The 19,949-nt window shown below is 42.1% G+C and overlaps 1 protein-coding gene across 1 annotated transcript in view; it reads right to left on the bottom strand.

Annotated features, from left to right (window-relative positions):
- Window positions 1–19,949, bottom strand: part of LOC137426529 (MAM domain-containing glycosylphosphatidylinositol anchor protein 2-like) — a 491,190-nt gene that overhangs the window by 71,921 nt on the left and 399,320 nt on the right. The window contains exons 12-13 of the mRNA XM_068115127.2: window positions 17,759–17,939; window positions 6,828–6,845 (exon numbers count right to left, since the gene is read on the bottom strand). Of these exons, the coding sequence (XP_067971228.2) occupies window positions 6,828–6,845; window positions 17,759–17,939 (199 nt within the window). The remainder of the gene's footprint in view (window positions 1–6,827; window positions 6,846–17,758; window positions 17,940–19,949) is intronic.

Genomic DNA, 19,949 nt, shown 5'->3' with positions numbered 1-19,949 from the left:
TTATCAGCAATGTCGTCTATCCTGAAGTTCTAAGCTGAAGAAGAGGTACAAAATCATTCCATTTTTATTCCGAAAGAAAAGCGTACAGTTTATATCACGATTTGAAACACGATGGAATAATATTTACCGATATGAACAGTGATGTGGCTTTCATTGAAATTCTAAAGCTACTGTTTAGATTTTGATGATTTGCGTGTGATATGATTTAACAGATGTTTATATAAATCGTTTAAAATAAAAAAGCCTTGAATTTCTGATATTTTGCCTTTCCATTTGGGCCTTGCAATTGAAGCCCCGTCCATAGGGCGGGTACCGTTGCTAGTTTTGTCAATGCCATTTCTTTTTATTTTCTGATTTGAAACGATATACAGTCACGTGAAAAAGTAAGTACACCCCATGTAAAGTTTTGACTTTTTCAACATATTTCAATATACAGCTATTTGATCTTCATTTCAACAATATTGATAGATAAAAGTGATATAATATAACAAATATCATGAAACATTTACATTTTGTAGTCCATTGTATAATTTAAATAAACATAAATGCAAATTTCGCATGTGGAAAAAGTAAGTACACCCTTGGCTCTAATAGGTGGTATTGCCCCCTTTGGCAGAAACAATCTCAAGTAGGTGTTTCTTATAACTCTCTACCAGTCTCTGACATCGACTGGGGAGAAATTTTTGCCCACTCCTCCATGCAGAATTATTTCAGCTGTGCGATGTTTGAGGGGTTTCTTGCATGCACATCTCGTTTCAAATCCCCCCACAACATCTCGATGGGATTTAGATCCGGGCTTTGACTTTGCCATTCCAGAACCCTCCATTTCTTTCTTTTCAGCCATTCTTTGGGGGATTTACTGGTATGTTTTGGGTCATTGTCGTGTTGCAAGGTGCACCTTCGGTTGAGCTTCAACTTTCTGACAGATGGCCTCACGTTATCCTCAAGCACCCTCTGGTACAATGAAGAATTCATAGTGGATTCTATGATGGTGAGCTGCCCAGGCCCTGATGCAGCAAAGCTGCCCCAAACCATAATATTTCCACCACCATGCTTTACAGTTGGTATCAGGTTCTTGTGGTCAAATGCTGTCTTTGGTTTTTGCCAAACATGTCTTCTGGTACTGTGGCCAAATAGCTCTACATTTGATTCTTCTGTCCAGGGCACATTGTTCCAGAAGTGCTGGTCTTTGCCGAGGTGCTCATTGGCAAACTTTAGTCGTGCCCTGATGTTCTTTCTGGACAGCAAAGGTTTCCTCCTGGCACACCTCTCATGTAGATCAAATTTGTGCAGCCTCTTTCTAATGGTAGACTCGTGCACTTTGATATCAACAGTGGCAAGAGCTACCTGTAGGTCCCGTGATGACATTCTGGGGTTCTTAGAGACTTCTTTCAGCATCTTGCGGTCTGCTCTCAGGCTGAACTTGCTGGGGCGGCCTGGCCTGAACAAGTTGGCAGTTGTTTGGTATCTTCTCCACTTGCAGATGATCCTCCGGACAGTCGAATGATTGATTTCAAATTGTTTGGAGATCTTTTTAAATCCCTTCCCAGACTCGTAGGCATCTATAACCTTCTTTCTGAAGGCCTCAGCGAGCTCTTTTGATCTAGGCATGGTGACGCCGCACACTTCAACAACAAAGAGCAAACAAAACGAAATGTCAGGTTTAAATAAGACAGGTTCCTCCAAGATCCTCTCTAACGATGTTCTAATCATTTGCACCTGAGCTGGTGCACCTGATTGTAATTTTAGGTATTTGAAGTAGTGATAAATGTAGGGGTGTACTTACTTTTTCCACATGCGAAATTTGCATTTATGTTTATTTAAATTATACAATGGACTACAGAATGTAAATGTTTCATGATATTTGTTATATTATATCACCTTTATCTATCAATGTTGTTGAAATGAAGATCAAATAGCTGTATGTTGAAATATGTTGAAAAAGTCAAAACTTTACATGGGGTGTACTTACTTTTTGACGTGACTGTATTAAGTTCTGAATCAAAAACAAAGGTTATTTAATATTAACAGTGAAATAAAGAATTGTGGAGACCAAATACTTTTGTCAATTTCAACTTATTTTTTAGAGAAAATTGTGAGTTATTTGAAAAGAGTGCAAGTGTGCCAATATTTTTGGCCATGACTTTACATACAAAATCACTTAAAAATTAAATAAATCTCGTATTCAAATCTTCATCAAAATTGAAACAATTCGTCCTTGTCCCACAACCAAACTGTCCACCAAGTTTAGTCCAAATCCGTACATAACTTCTTGAGATATCGTACTATGTATCGGTTTCAGCCCTATCACTCAATGGTGAAGAATCACATAAATGAAAAAAATACATTTACATACAAAATGAAGAATTGCCAATTAAACCTTTAAATAATTGCCAATGGTACTTGTTATTTTGATCAGCAGACAATTTGCTGGGTATTATCATCTTTTTTTTCCTTTCGCCAAGCATCTTGAACAGTGCGAATTTGTATTCCACAAAGGTGGAGCCGATTTATGTTGAAGACATAGCACAATTTCCAGCAGGAACTGCTGAGGGACTTGTTCAAGAGGCATGTTAGTTATCTGTTCCTCCCCTGTGGATTTCTCAAAGGTCTTTTGGAACCGAGGCTGCAACTCTTCAAGCATAATAAGCCTGTGCCCGAGCAAGTCTGACTTGACCGCCCTCCAGATACAATTTGAACAAGATTGAATCTGCATTGTCAATCTTCTTTTTTTTTTTTTACAAACCGCTTACAGTTTTCATTTTAATACAAGACGGAACTTGAAACGAAAAGTTCTGTTCCAGAATTTACTCTTGTGGAGTACATTTGTGCTTATGACTGTGGTATTTGTGTCTGGAAGAATAGGACCTTGGTTGAGGTTTGGGGAAGATAGGGCACCCCATCGTGTTGAAAGTTTATTTCAGGTTTTTAAGGGAAAATCTTAATCAAATTTTAAAGGAAATTACTTTATATAATCATACAGACTTGGCATTTAATATGGAATATTTTTTATTCTTGACTTGGGTTTACTGTCTGAACTCGGTATATCAATCTGGTGAGTTTCTTTTACACTTCGGTGATTTCTTTGTTAAAATAACCATGTCACTGATTGTCTGTCGCAGCAAGAAGTCAATAACAGGATTATATCACAGGTGGCGTGACAAAATGAACGGGCAGGTACATTTGACGATTGGCTTCACAATCGGGTATATAAGAGTTGTTGCGTTCTGTATTAGTGGAAAACAACTGCGGCACGTCTACAAAAGTTATTGCCGCTTCCCCTGGAGATGGTCCGTCAACTCGACAATGCTGTTTGTCATTTAGTGGTGGCTTTACGAAATTCCGGCATGAAACAGCGTGCTATTGCTCGGCAGTATGGCATCACTCAAGGTCAGGTGTCAAAGATCCTGAAACGAAATGCTCAGTGGGGTGTCCCTCCTCGAATACCGAGGTCAGGACGTCCCCGCAGAACCACAAGGAGGGATGATCGCCAGCTGCACCGGTTAGTCCGCAATGGCCGTACCAAGTCAGCTAATCGGCTTAGGGCTGAATGGCAGCAACTGACAAATGTGCCTGTATCCAGAAGGCTAGTCAACCAACGACTGGTTCAAGCAGGCTATCGTGCCAGGCGTCCCCTGAGAAAGCCACGTCTGACCAGACAACACCGCCAGCGCCGATTGCAGTGGGCCAGAGAGCACCGTCAATGGCAGCCAGGACATTGGAATCACGTGATCTTCAGTGACAATTCTAGATTTTTGGTCTATCGTCAATATGGCCGTGTCCGAGTGCGCAGACAAGTGCATGAAGCCTACAACGAAGATTGTATAGTGCCAAGAGTCCAAGCTGGAGGTGGTGGGGTGACCGTTTGGGCTGATTTTCATGCAGTGGGCAAAACTGACCTGGTTGTTCTGAATGGAAACCTGAACCAGTTCAAGCACAGGGCCATTCTGGAAGAAACATTGCTTCCATTTGTTCGTGCAGCCTTTCGAGGAAACTTTGTCTTCCAAGATGACAATGCACGGCCTCATCGTGCTCGCATGATCCAGCACTTTATTGCTGACCGTGGTGTAGAGCATATGGAGTGGCCTGCCATGTCCCCGGATATGAATCCGATAGAGAACTTGTGGGCAGAATTAACGCGTCAAATCGACAACTTGGACCAGCAGCCTGCCTCTGTGCGTGAATTGCAGCAGGCTATTGTAACTGCATGGCAAGCGATTCCTGTCCAAACCTTGGCAAATCTCGTGAACAGCATGCCTCAACATGTCCGTGCTCTCCTGAATGCTCGTGGGGGTTACACAAAGTACTGAACTGTAATTTTACTGTCCGTAATCCCAGTCGTAATTTATCTTTTGTTTAACTAATGTGCAAAATAAAGAGATACTTCTGGAAAACGTACAGAAGTTTAACACAGTACTGTCCGTGAATTGAGTTCGACATCAATTTACATCACTTTCAAGGATCAATTTATTTGCTTCGAAATGTCAAATGTGGTTCTTGTTTCTTTTAAAGGTCACATTAACAAAATCTAGAATAATTTCAACATAATTCCAATGAACTTTTGGTTCTAAGTCATCTTGAAAAGTAAGTTCACCCCCACAAAAAAAATATTCCATATTAAATGCCAAGTCTGTATATTCACTTTACATTCGTCGATTTAAAAAATGCACCATTAATCTATTACTGTAATTTTAGTGATTTCCCCACTAATTTATGTGGAGGCAGCCATGTATTGTCTCGAATCTAGAGGCAGCTATGTGTGACATTTGCTGTTAAAATCGAATGATCATCATACTAAAATACGCCATTTTGCGTCTGATGATTTTTGACGCCAATACATTCCATCGTTACTTATCCAATCTCAACCAAACTTGACAGGATGATGAAGGGTTACACAATGAAGGTTGTAGCGCATTCATTTGCCCCCCTCCCCAGGGGGGTTTTCTCCCCCCCCCCCTCCTGAGCGAATTTGCCCACCATTTCCATCAATGGGGTTGCGTGTTAAGGTGTATATCAATATTAAATTAGCTTTATCGTGGCGTATTTCCAAAAGACGTTTTTAATAACAAAATTAATGATTATCGCATATTGTTAATGTTATTACAAAACAATATTAATACTACTAGTACTACTACTAATAGCTGGCGAAGCCGGTGTTGTGAATGAACGCGTACGTATTATGTTGAAAAGCCAGATTTTGCTGGATCCCTTGCGAATTTCGAAGCTTTGACGCACCAAATCGCTCAATGGAGGCCGCCATCTTGCGGATGCGGAAGTATGCATAACAAATTTTTTAAAAGTTCAATAGGAGTTTGTTTCACCCGTCTTTTATTGATTCACAATCTTATGCACAGTAATTTGTAATTAAAATACTTTAAGACCAACCTCGGCCCGCACGGGCCTGGTTATCTTCAACGAAAATCGTCACCAAACACCGGAACTAATGAGATTCGAGCATTTGAAAAAATATTTCAAAAACCAAATCACTCAATGGAGGCCGCCATCTTCCGGATGCGGAAGTATGCATAAAAAATTGCGAAAAAGTTCAATAGGAGTTTGTTTCACCCGTCTTTGTTTGATTCACAATCTTATGCACCTCTAATTTGTAATTAAACTACTTTGAGACCAACCTCGTTCCCCAGGCCCACACGGGCCCTGGTTATCTTCAACGAAAATTGTCACCAAACACCGGAACCAATGAGATTTGAGCATTTGAAAAAATATTTCAAAAAAGCTTATTACCGCGTTTCGGAGGGTCAAAACGGCGTCAAATATTCTAAAATTGACGAAGAATTATTTTTTTAGAAATCTCGTGGCCGTAGAGCATAGTTTTTCATAGCCGGAAATATCCGAAGTTGAGACGGAATTCACCGAATTGATCAAGAAGGAAATTTTATAAATTTTAATATCATCCAGAATGCAAATGGTGTCATTTTGAACTAGGTACGGTACCTACTACACCTACCGACTACCAACTACCTAACCTACTGATGCCATAGTGATGGGTAAAATAGTGGCAAGAGGCTTTGGCTTCGCCGGCTCATTGCGGCTTTGCAGTCGGGTACTAGTAATACTAATAATGTCCCACTTCCCCAAGGCGTTTCTCCTGCAGTTATAACGTGTATAAATAGCTTATAGTTATAATGGCGTTTCCGTGGGAGCAATGGCTTCTACAGGAAGTAAAAATATTACACACCACAAACACGTATGCTTAGCTTTTTAAACAGTCGCTAATGCTCTTTATAACACTAAATGAAAAAATTTGGAGGAATCCCGACATCCATGAAGTAAGGTTTACTTACAGAACTGAGCGAAGATCTACTGTACTCTATATAACCCACAAATGTTGGGTTAATAACATGGCCCTTTCTGCCGCTACCATGGCATTTTTCGTGGTGAAATTTTGAAACTCGCTCCTGCTGTTTTATACGAAACTGAAAGGGAGAAGCTCGGGTTGTGCTCCTTTACCAAGCAGCGAGCTAACGCTTGCAAAGCCAGCCGTTCCTTAACGGTTTTGAATGGAGTGCTTGCTCGAATGCTTAAACCACTTGGCGATCTCTTCACAAGAAACTTGGTAAATGAACACACACCCAATGTTCTTGAGACCCGCCCATAGATCGACTGTAATCTATATACCCCAAAGAGGAATGACCCTTCCTGCCCCTCCCGGAGTCTGCGGGTGTACTAGTAACCCAAATTAACAATTGCATTTACCTTTCAAAAGCTGCATCACCAAAATGTCCTTACTGATCATCCAATTAACACAATCTCCTCTACCCTCTTAAATCAAACATAATAAAACAACCAAATGCACAACAATTTCTTACCTTGCTGTGGGTTGATTACTGAAAAAGGCACAACCAAGGGGTGGGGGTGAGAGAAGAAATGATGGTAAATAGTAAAAGACTAATTATGGTATGTTAATTAAAACCTGGACAGGAATGAATGCAAAAACATTTCAAGAAGTTTTGCAAACGTACAATCATGTCGTATCATTGTGATCAGTTGACGAACTGATCACAATGTTGACGAACGATCAGTTGATGAACATTGTGATCAGTTTCTCAATTGATGTCATAGGTCACGTGGTACAGGTGCCATCTTGGAAAAACGAAAAACGTTGCCTTTCTATGTCTCCAAAACTGTTCCATGGAAAAATTGAAACGTGGCTCATTGTAAAGAATGCATAGGGAATAGGTGTTGTTAACGATAACGTCATTGGTGCCATAATTATAACGTCATAATTCAGCAGGGACAACTCTTAGTCTGATCAGTTTGAAATTTATTGAGCGTGATCGATGCAACAATTATATTAGAGAATATAAATTTATGATGTAATCAATCACTCACGTGGTCTGGCGGCCATATTGGAGTCTGGCGGCCATATTGGATTAAAGAAAAAACACGTTCAAAAACACAAGAGTTTACTCGCACCAAGTTGAATGCGCAGGGTAAGTATTCTATGAATACCATCGAGTTGATCAATCAAGTAATGATTAATTATTTAGTTGTTGAATTATTTAATTAATTGATTTTCAACAAAATTACACATTCAGTTGAAACAGAGGTGGTTTAGTTATCCTATTAGCCAATTGATTAATAAATTAATTATTGCACGATTTAAAAATATATATAACTAATTACTTATTTATTTTCTTTCTCATCTCGGCAATGTGCCAGGCACCTTTTGATTTGGCTGTAAAGGGTATTTTTGATTTATTGATCAATCAATGAATCGATTGATTATTTAAAAAAAAAAAAAAAATAATAAAGTTAGAGATTCGGATGAAGTAGTGGTGGTGTAGTTATGCTATGAGCCAATTGATTAAGAAACTTATTATTTCATGATGACTTTATTTATTTTAATTTTTCGTCTCCATGTGCTGCACTGTGGCGGACGCCCAGGCAATGTCGCGCGCTGCAAGATATGTTATTTATTTATTTGGCACGGGGGCGGTGTACTTTGAATGTAGCTCCACTTGTTTCTTTCTCATTTCGTACGTAGCCTGTGGCTGCTGGTTACATCATTGCTCGAAGGTAGCTGTGCTGCTGATGCAGCGACCCCTGTTTGTTATAGCAGGATTTGGAATTTGTTTTGGAATTTTGGAATTTTGAATTTTGAAATTGGAATTTGGAATTTTGAAATTGGAATTGGAATTGAAATTGGAATATTTGGAATTTTGAAAATTTGGAATTTGTCCTGGGGATGGCTCACATATTCTTCCTGAAAGACACTGTGGGATCTTTATCATCCGTCAACAGAAGGCAAACAGGACGCCTATTTTAATGTCCAACCGAGGGACGGCAACACACATTGATGAATCTCCCTTGCTGTGATCTCCCAGGCTGTGAAATACCGCAGTTTATAGCTGGGTTGGGATTCAAACCCAGGCTAAACAGCTTAGAGGAAGCGAAGGTGCATACCTTTGGAGTCTAGACCATCCTGCCAGCCCAGTAAGTTAAGGAAGAAGAGTCGACTTTTTATAGTTATGGACGTAATTTGTACAAAGCACATGAATTATTAATGCAATATGTACTGTATTTACCTTTTTAAATATGTCATTTGTTGTGTTTGTGAAGACGTGATGGTGACAGAACTAAATAACAACAACAACAATGATAAGACAGACAAGACAATTTGACGCATCGTGCCCATGTCACATTTTCATCCTCATGACTCGGCATAATGCGAGCCATGGCGCACTAAAAATAATAGGAAGACATGATATCCTATGAAGGTGCAGGGATGACTGTCCCATTAGGGAGCACTTTAAATATCCCACTGTACATTTCAAAAATAGTAGGCAAACTGGCAGCCTGACTAATTTCCAAATTACTGTCTGGATCAACTTACAAGGCTGCACACAACAATGCCTCAGTAATGATGCAACAATCGGGACAAACTCCGCCCTGCTGTCAAACCCCTCCATTTCAGTACCCTTCCTCACCCTCCAGCTGCTCCCCCCGGGTCCCGCCTCTTCTTAGATTCACCTCATCCTGCCCCCTCTCTGCTCTCCTCACTCCTCCCACACCCGGCTTAGCCCTTGCCCCTCTCCCTTCCAGCTTAATCCCTTTCCTACACTCTCCAGGTTTCCCTCCACCGCACACGTCTCCGTGCTTCTTTCCACATCCCTAAGTCCAATCAGTAGCTCCTCTTCCACTGCCCCTAACTGTGTGGACCTCAAACAACTGAGGCCTCCGCTCCAACCTGACATATCCCTCAATCCAGGCTGCTGCTGACAAACCGAGCATCATCTGTTTAACAGAATCCTTCCTCCCACAGGACATCCCTGACTCATTCGTGTCTCTCCATAGCTATTGTCTCCTCCGGTTTGATCGACCAGAACCCTGTCCTGGCAGCAGAGTTCCATTTTACATCAAGAACTCCATTTCCCACTCTCCATGTACTACTCTTACAGCTCCCAAACCCCAGGAGTACCTCTGGCTGTGACTTTCCCTCCGCTCTCATCTCATGGTTGGCTGTATGATGTACCATCCTTCTAACAGTCAGACTACATGGACCACATTTCAATCACTCATCCAAACTCTCTCTTCCTCATATGTGGCGATTTCAATTGTCACCATCCTAACTGGCTGCGTGTTGGTACCTCACTCACTTCATGCCATGGCACTTCTGCAAATGACTTCTGTGACTCCATGGGACTGACTCAGTCTGTAAATCTTTCGACCCAGATTTCTTCCAATGGCAAATCCTTCCTTCTGGACTTGGTAATGACAACCTTCCCTGCAAATATCTCCTGCTCTTCCTCTGCTCCAATTGGTTCATATAATCATGTGCTTGTGAATGCCAAAATCTCTCTGGTTATTCTCAGACAGTTCCCTCAGCACCAGCGAGCCTGGCAGTTTCACTCCCATACCTACATATTCAACCCTGGTGTTGGGCTAGCGGCTAGGGTGCCGGCTTAGGATCCTAGGATACCTAGGATCCTGGGTTCGAATCCCGGTCGATCGCTGAATTAACGCCAGGGGGGGTTGACTCAGCCTGTCATCCTTCCGAGGTTGGCTAATTGAGTACCAGTTCACTGGTAATTCCCTGTTTGTCGTTAAAGGCGGCAAAAAGGGTTGGCGTCAGGAAGGGCATCCGGCCGTAAAATCATTGCTTCAAAAAGGGGACCAAAAAACAACAACAACCACGGTTCCCGAAAAAGGCCAACCCCCGCTTTGCGGGGAAAAATGGCCTCTAAAGGTGGTTATTTTTATATATTTTTATCTACTGCCATTGATGTTAATCCAGCCTGGGAATTCTTCCACAGAAACCTGCTCTCCCTTAAGCACAGATTTATCCCTTCTCACCTTCAGTTATCGTACCCATCCTCCTGCCCTTATTACACTGACTCCTGTGGTGAGGCAGTTGCTTTAAAACAACTTGCATTCTCCGCCTGGAAGGCTGAAGGCAACTCAGATCATTCCACATAGCAAGCAACAAGTGTGTATACTCTATGGAGAGCCAGGATCTGTCCAACCTCAAGAATGAACTTTCAAACTTGTCTCCCTCCTCTCAACCCTTGTGGGTGCCTTCTGTCTCTGGACTATGCTCTCCTTCCATCCCTTCCCTCACTTCAAATGGCGCCACAGCCTACTCCGCACATGAGAAGGCCGAATCCCTCAATTCTTTGTTTGCTTATAAACCTTGCGTACCCAACACCTCTCCACCTCTCTCTCTCCACCTCTCTCTCTCTCTCCACCTCTCTCTCTCTCCACCTCTCTCTCTCTCTCCACCTCTCTCTCTCTCCACCTCTCTCTCTCTCTCCACCTCTCTCTCTCTCTCCACCTCTCTCTCTCCACCTCTCTCTCTCTCTCCACCTCTCTCTCTCTCTCCACCTCTCTCTCTCTCTCCACCTCTCTCTCTCTCTCCACCTCTCTCTCTCTCTCCACCTCTCTCTCTCTCCACCTCTCTCTCTCTCCACCTCTCTCTCCACCTCTCTCTCTCTCTCTCCACCTCTCTCTCTCTCCACCTCTCTCTCTCTCTCCACCTCTCTCTCTCTCTCCACCTCTCTCTCTCTCTCCACCTCTCTCTCTCTCTCCACCTCTCTCTCTCTCCACCTCTCTCTCTCTCTCCACCTCTCTCTCCACCTCTCTCTCTCCACCTCTCTCTCTCTCTCCACCTCTCTCTCTCTCTCCACCTCTCTCTCTCTCTCCACCTCTCTCTCTCCACCTCTCTCTCTCTCCATCTCCATCTCTCTCTCTCTCTCTCTCTCTCTCTCTCTCTCTCGTTCTCTCCCTCTCTCTCTCTCTCTCTCTCTCTCTCTCTCTCTCTCTCTCTCTCTGTACCCACCCTTCACAGTCATACCCAACTGCTCCCAGATTATGTGTCCTTTTTGTACCTGAGAAGGTGGAGAAGTTTCTGGCAACCCTCAACTCTGCTTCGGCAACTGGACCAGACGACATCAGCACATGTGTCCTGCCAAAAACCTGCTCTACTGCTCTTGCACTTCCTCTCTCTGCCGTTTCCACCATGTCGTTCTGCACTATACAAAAAGGTGCAAAAAGGGATCCCCTTAACTACAGTCCAATGAGCTTACTTCAATCATCAGCAAGGCCAAGGAATCCATCATCGCAGGTGACATAAAATCATTCCTTTTTCTCCAACAGCCTCATCTCAGATCAACAATTCTGATTCAGACCCGGTCACTGTACCACATACCTGCTGCTTCAACTCTTCCCACAATGGATGGTGGCCTTCAATATCAGTCATGAGATCAGGGCCATCTCTATGGACATACAGTCGTGGCCAAAATATTGGCACCCTTGCACTTTTTTTTTAAATAGCTCACAATTTTCTCTAAAAATAAGTTGAAATTGGCAAAAATATCTGGTCTCCACAATTCTTTATTTCACTGTTAATATTACAGAACCGTTTTTGATTCAGAACTTAATATATCCTTTTAAATCAGAAAATAAAAAGAAATTGGAATTGACAAAATTATTGACACCTTTGACTTAATATTTGGTAGCACAGACTTGGACAAAATAACTGCAGTCAAGCTCTTCCTATAGCCATGAATGAGCTTCCTTCACCTCTCTACTGGTAGTTTGGCCCACTCTTCTTGTGCAAGCTGCTCCAGTTCTCCCAGATTTTAAGGGTACCTTCTCCCAACTGCTGTTTTCGGATCTCCCCACAGGTGTTCAATGGGATTTAGATCTGGACTCATTGCTGCCACTTCAGAACAGTCCAGCGTTTTGTCTTGAACCATTCCTGGGTGCTTTTTGAAGTATGTTTGGGGTCATTGTCCTGCTGCAAGACCCATGACCTTCGACTGAGACCCAGCTTTCTGACACTGGGTTTAACATTGCACTCCAAAATGCCTTGGTAATCTCCTGATTTCATGATGCCATGCACACATTCAAGGTACCCAGTGCCAGAGGCAGCACAGCAACCCCAAAACATCACTGAACCTCCTCCATGTTTGACTGTAGGGAAGGTGTTCTTTTCTTTGAAGGCTTCATTTTGTTTTCTGTAAACATAGAGATGATGTGCTTCACCAAAAAGCTCAAATTTGATCTCATCTGTCCACAGGACATTCTCCCAAAAGGATTTTGGCTTGTTCAGGTTTCTTTCGGAAAACTACAGTAGGGCTTTCTAAGCAGTGTGGTCCTCCTGGTTCTACAACCATAGAACCCCCTTTCATTGGCTTGGTGATGGATCGTGCGAGTTGAAACTGTCGTACCTTGTGTCTGAAGGTCAGCTTGAATCTGTTTGGCAATTGATGGAGATGCTTTCTCCACCATTCGAACAATCCTTCGCTGCAATCTTCGATCAAGTTTTTTCCTGCGGCCACATCCAGGGAGGTTGGCTACAGTGCCATGGGACTTAAACTTCCTGATAACATTGCGTACGGTGGACACAGGAACATCAAGGTCTCTGGAGATGGACTTGTAGCCTTGAGATTGTCCATGCTTGGCCACAATCCTGTGTCTGACCTCCTCAGACAATTCTCTGGTTTTCTTTCTTTTATCCATGCTCATTTTGGTACACAGTGACACAAAACAGCAGAATGACTCCTTTTCTCCATTCAAACTGGTTGAATGAGTGATTTCTATATTACAGGCACCTGCAACTCACCACAGGTGAGTTCAATTCCAAAGTAAAGTTGAATCACCTGCTTGAAATATAATAATTTCTAACAACTTCTAAACGGTGCCAATAATATTGTCCAGGCCATTTTAGGATTTCTGTGTGGAACAAGGTAAGGTTTATTAAAATTTTCAGCTTTTTTTGTTTTGTTTCACTGCAAATAAAAGAAATACAAATGTGGATACCCAAAGATTTTTAAATTTCAACAATTTTCTGGAAGAAATGGTGCATTCTTTGAAAAAAGTGCAAGGGTGCCAATATTTTTGGCCACGACTGTGTATTGAGCTTTTGATACAGTCTGGCACCCCGCCTTGCTCTTAAACCATCTGCCCATGGAATACAAGGCCAATTTCACTATTGAATTACTGACTTTCTCTACTCTTGTAGCCAATGTGGCCCTGAATGGGTTTCTCTCATCTCCTCTTCCTGTTCAGGCTGGAGTTCCACAAGATAGTGTTCTGGGCCCTGTGCTTTTTCTGGTCTTCATCAATGATCTCTCCGACTCTCTTGAAAATCCTCTGTATCTCTTTGCTGATGACTCTACTCTCTGTCGCTCCATTCTTCATCCCTCAGATCGGCAGTCTGCAGCCTCCTCACTCTCTGCAGACCTGGATAAAATCACAGACTGGGCAAACAAGTGGAACATGTCTTTCAATCCTGACAAATCTCACACTCTTACGATGTCTCTCCGAAAAGACCGACTGGACAACCCTCCCATCCACTTTCTGAATAATCCTCTCCAAGAAGTTCTGTCACTCAAGCTTTTGGGTCTCACTATCTGCCATGATCTTTCCTGGGAAAACCACATGTCATATCTGGCCTCCAAAGCCAGTCACCGACTGGGCATCCTCCGTCGTGCGAAGTCCTTCCTTGGCACACCTGAGCTCCTCACCACATACAAGGCTTTCATCCACAGCTCAATGGAATACTGCTCTCCCCTCTGGGCTGGTGCACCTGCCTCACACCTAGCTCGTCTTCACGCTGTTGAAACCAAAGCATTCAGAATCATTGGAATCTCCCGCGATGAAGCTTACTCCAAGGGCCTCTTACTCACTCACCGCAGGCAGGTTGGTGGTCTTTCCGTCTTCTACCGACTCCTCTCTGGCCTTGCCCCCCCCAGCTCTCTCTGGGCTCTGTCCCCCAAATATTCCTACAGGTCGCACAAGATCTGCCTGCAACCCTCTTATGGTTAAACTGCCAAAATCAAGACTCTCTGCTCACCTTCACTCCTTCATTCCTCTTTTCTCCCACCTCTGGAACAAACTCCCTCACTCTCTTCAATCCCACTCCACCCTCCAGGTCTTTAAAACAGCTGTTCACCACCATCTCTTATCTTCCTCCATCCAAAACATTGATCTTTTCTATCCCCGCTAATTTCACCCCAATTCCACTTTTTTGAAATACCAACTTCTGTCCTAGAAGTCCTTGGTGTCCTTGTGTTTTATGCTTCTCCCCCCCCCCCTCCCTTCCCACACCTCCTCCCCCCAAGCCCTCTCCCTCCCACACATCTCCCTGCTCTTAAATGTTGTGTGCTCTCAAGTGTTTGTGTGCTTCCCCTTCTCTTGGCTTCCGCTCCCTCTTTTTATATATTTTGTTTGTCTGGTTGATTTGTTTGTGAAGTAAATGTCAGCTCTTTCACGAGCCTCGATTCAGTATACAAAAAAATAAAAAATAAAAATGTGTGGCTCTGAACAAAAAGCTTTCTCCTCCTCTCCCTGTCGAGGCATGGGTGTCCTAAGGCAGTGCTGTAGGCCCCATCTTATTCCCAATCTTCGTCAATGATCTTTCTGACTCTCTAGAAAATCCTCTTTATCTCTTTGTGATGGCTACACCCTCTGTCGTGACATCACTTCAGACAGATGGGCAGCAGCCTCTTCACTCTTTTCCGACCTTGACCAAATCACAAACTGGTCAAATTCATGGAATGTCTTTTAACCCTGATCGATCGATCGATCGATGTCTCTGTCTGTCTCTGTCTCTGTCTCTGTCTCTGTCTGTCTCTCTCTCTCTCTCTCTCTCTCTCTCTCTCTCTGGAGAATGCTGCAAACCCTCCAATCTACTTTCTCAACAACTCTCTCAAAACAGTTCAGTCATTAAAACTCTTGGGCCTCTCTCTCAGCCATGATCTTTCTTGGGGCAAGTCACACTTCAAAAAAAACAACTAAATCCTAACCGAATGATGATGAAATATGCATTTGTTTGAAGAAAAGAGTGTATTGCTCTGGCTTTTCTGCATCTGCTATGAAATAAATCGTCTCCTTTTCGCATCCATTCCAACAACCCCTCTGCCAAAACTCATTTTTTACCAAATGCTTGAAAAAGAGGAGATGCAGAATCACTCGCCACAAATAGTATTTTAAAAATGCCGCAACTTCCTCTATCTAGACCTGCCTGCCTTTTTTGTCATTCCCAATGGTATTAAAAGGTGTCGGAGAAAGGTGAAATTACATAGTAAAATAAAAAAAGGAAAGCATGAACCTCTCCTGCTGGTGTCTGGCTGTAAAAATACTGCATTTTCTTCCCAATAAACAATGGTCTGACAAACTAAATGATAAAACCTATTGACAGTGATATTTATGAATTGTATTCAATAAGTGAGGCACACATGTCTTATTTAAGCAAAAGTGATGGTTCATTTTGAACTCGTCAAGATTGGGTTCTCCTCCCAGAATGCACCTGGAAACGCCCCTGAGATTAGCGGTGGTCATGAGATTTCATTGAGCCCGGAACGAGAAACTCGGTGAACATGAATGAAGCGAAGCTTAATTATAGTAAGGTTGATAGTGAAACCGACCGACATAACTATCGGCTGGCAGTGCTGAGTCAGGAAGGATAGCAACCACAGTGCCGGGTGATTCATCTATGTGTGTGCTGTCCCTTGGAATGACGTTAAACCGGGAATCCTGTCTATAGGCTGACCTTAAAGATCCCACGATGTCCTTCCCGAAGAGTAGGCGACCCATCGTCGACACCCTGGACAAATCCCAAATTCCTGATTTAACCAGATAGTCAGGTTCACTATGTTAACAAATATAATTTCGTTCAGAATTTTGGGAGATTAGCAAACCTGTACATTTTTGGAATCATCAGAGCATGGAGAATCCGAAAATCACTGTTGGCATTTGCACAGACACCTGCATGGCCGCCATTTTGGATTTTCAAAATGGCCACCATAAAATACATATTTTGCGCTATCTCGGCTTCGAGTCAACCTAGAAACTTAATTAAATATGCTAATCCTATGTTTTTTGGGTCAAGGAATCCAATAAAGGCCTCAAAATAGTGCTCAGGATTATAGAAAAGCAACAAACAAAGGTAATTGAAAACCATTATCTTTATATTTGTGATATAACTGTATTACATAATACATGATATTGCAAGTCCTTTGAAGTTATAGGTATGGGTTTATAAAGCAAGAAAGCAGCCTTGTTAGTATCAGATTGAACTATAAGTCCTATACACAGGATCTACTAGGTATATACCGTTCAGGAATATGCTTTTACAGATCTTCATCACTATCCTGAGTGTCATCTGGAAAGTCCTAAAAGTGAAGCAAGTGTTAGGATTAGAAGTCTAATGATCCCACCAATGGTTTTCTTGACCCAGAAAACATAGGATTAGCATATTTAAATAAGATTCTAGGTTGACTAGAAGCCGAGACAGCGCAAATTATGTATTTTATGGCGGCCATTTTGGAAATCCAAAAATGGCGGCCATGTCGGTGTCTACGCAAATGCCAACATGAATTTTTGGATTCCTCATGCTCTGAATATTCCAAAAATGTATAGTTTTGCTAATCTCCAAAAAAATTGAACGAAAAAACATAGTGAACCTGACTATAAAGAGGGTACTCTGTATCAGTGGCACAAATGCACCCCAGCAAATGATGCAGCTTTCGGAAGAAGGTCAAGCTAACTCGTCATTCGAGAAACCGAGGTTCTAGATGACATGCTAGAGAATGCTTTCTAGATTGGAGTTGCGCAGGTAATGAACACCAACTTAGACCTAAATAAAAGGGGATGTCTATTTATGAAGTCTTTTTGGAAGTGGGGCTCAATAGAGAAAACTGAAATCAAGAACGTGAGAGATGGTGGGATGACAGGAAGCAAAAAGGAGAGCAGAGGGGTGTGAGGAAGTGGAGAGAGAAGGATAAGCTTAGGCAGAGACAAAAGTAAGAGGAGGAAAAGCACAGTATGTGGGAGATGAAGCGGGGAGGCAAAGGACAATAAAAACGACACTATGTTTTGTACATTAAATACATGATTCAAAAAATTCAACACAGTAGTTTTGATTCTAGGCCGGTTTACTTTTCAAATCAGGCATCCATTTCAGATGGAAGAATCTCTTTTTTTGGCTTGCTGGAATTTATTGAAAATTCCAACAGCAATTGCAATTGTGGTTGCGATGCATTTTCCATCATTTTAATGAATATAGTAACTCTAAATTTCTAAGACAAAACCAAAATGTTTTTCCCCAGTGACGCAGGGAAATGTAAAGATATTCTGCGATTTGTTAGCGATTGGTCCCAAAACCTGGGGAGTTTTGCTACATGAAAAGTGTACATTTTTTGACAGAGGTTTGATTTGGCGGTGAGTGCAACAATTGATAGCATTATTTTTAAAACAAGTGAAAGACAAGATGACATGCACAGCAAGGCCTTACCATCCGTGTAGTAAATACGACGCGTGGCGGTCTCTCCAAGACCGAACCTTGTGAGGGCTGAGAGGCGAATGTCGTAGGCGAGGGGAACGATAAGCTCGGAAATGCTGTGGCTGAAGAGATCTCCACTCCGCACGACACCCGACAGGGGTACTGTCGCACTGTGCCATGCCCCCTCGTCCACCTGCACCATAAACCCATCTGAGCCACATAATAACACCAAACCTTCATACGGGAAATGCATCATGCATACCCCCCCCTCCCCCCAATGTATTTTATGGATCTTACCACAAATTCTATGATATCCTAAGTTTCAACTTTGAGTCTGCACTCCTGATTTATTTAATAACTAGCTCAGATTAAGTTATCTCCTGGGTAAACATTATTTTAAACAAGTACAGACACATTCAAAGTATACCACCCCCATGCCAAATAAATAAATAACATAATGATATCACCGTGTAGCACATAGAGACAGTATTGAGAGAGAGGTATACAATAATTGATTGATTAATTGCATAATTACAATAATAAATAATAATCTTTCGGAAGAAGAAGATCAAGATAACCCATCATTCGAGAAACCGAGGTTCTCGATGATGTGCTAGGCTAGAGGATGCTTTCTAGTTAACAGTTGTGCAGGTAATGAACACCAACTTAGACCTAGATTAAAGGGGATATCTATTTATGAAGTCTTTTTAGGGTGGGGCTCAATAGTGAAAATTGAAATCAAGAACGTGAGAGACGGCGGGACAACAGGAAGCAGAAAGGAGATCAGAGGAGTGTGAGGAAGAAGGAGATCAGAGGAGTGTGCATAATTAAAATCGATTTATAGCCACATCACTTGGTCACTGTCGTGTCCGAATATCAGCTTCCTCACTCAAATGGTGCCTGAGATATTGCCCAGATGATAAAGAAAATATATAAGTGATTAATACCAAAAATAAATAATTAATAATCATAAAATAATTAAATTATTAATCAATTGGCTAATAGAATACCCAAAACACCACCGTTTCATCTGAATCTGTAACTTAAAAAAAATTAATTAAGTCATAAAATGAATAATTAAATAATTAATCGATGAATTGATTAATTAATAAATCGAAAATACCCTTTACAGCCAAATCACTTGGTCATTGTCGTGTCCAAATATGAGCTTCTTAGCTCAAAAAGTGCCTGAGATATCGCCCAGATGAGAAAGGAAATAAATAAGTACTTAATTAATGGATAATAATTATTAAGTAATTAATCAATTAATTTATTAATCAAAAAACAAAAAAGAGCGTTTTGCCGAAATTTCAGCTTCCTAGCTCAAAGGATGGCTGAGATATCACCTGGACAAACAAACAAGAAAGAAAACAACCGGAGTGAAAACTGAGTACTCCCTTTTAGCGTGCGTCATTGCCGGGCCCCCTTCGGTGTCCGGCGATGACGTAATGCAGTGCCTGGAGATGGAATAGGAAAGGAGTGGTGTACAATATAATAGCAAAGTCAAAACCTGAGGAAGAGTAAAAAAACAAAAACAAATTGTGTATCACAATGAGAATGACTGACTGAAGATGAGGTGAAACTGATTTGGTCTCACTGAAGAACTCGCTGGTAAACAATATTGCGAGTTTTCTTTTCAGTCCTTTGGGGGCTTCCAACTCTGCTTGCCACTACGTACCACTGGGCATGTGTAAATCCTTGAGGCTTTATCCTTGGGACTTGGTGATGGTCATGCCAAAGCAGACTGAATGGAATCTGAATTCGCCAAAAGTCAAGAGTCAAGCCTGCGTCTGACGGGATGATCGGTATCCTTGGAATCATGGCTTGCTCCACCTTGTTTGGCCCATTGGCGATGGAGATATTTAGGCATTTCGGCAGCAACTGTTTGCGATTCCCTGAGTTTCGTTGCAAAGCTTTGGTGGGTCGAGGTTGTGTAAAAGCTTGACTGGCACTCCTATTTTCAGAAGGAGGTGTGAGGTGGCATTCCTGAGGGATCCAGGCTGTACAGGAACTCTAAGGTATGTAGCTTTGTATAAGTTCCCAGTTGGTTTTTCAGAGGAAGAGTATTTATTTACTTCCAAATATGTGAAGATTTGATACAAGCGTCGATTTCATGGGTTTTCGTGCCACCATGCACAAAAGGAAGAGTTTGGAGGAAATTTCCTGACAACGCCAACAAAATCCCACCCATGAGGTCACTGCT

Source organism: Myxine glutinosa, chromosome 5 (assembly GCF_964187855.1).
Source record: "Myxine glutinosa chromosome 5, kmMyxGlut1.1, whole genome shotgun sequence".
NCBI lineage: Eukaryota > Metazoa > Chordata > Myxini > Myxiniformes > Myxinidae > Myxine > Myxine glutinosa.
Note: the sequence above shows the minus strand (reverse complement) of the source record. Positions and strands in the feature narration are given on the sequence as shown.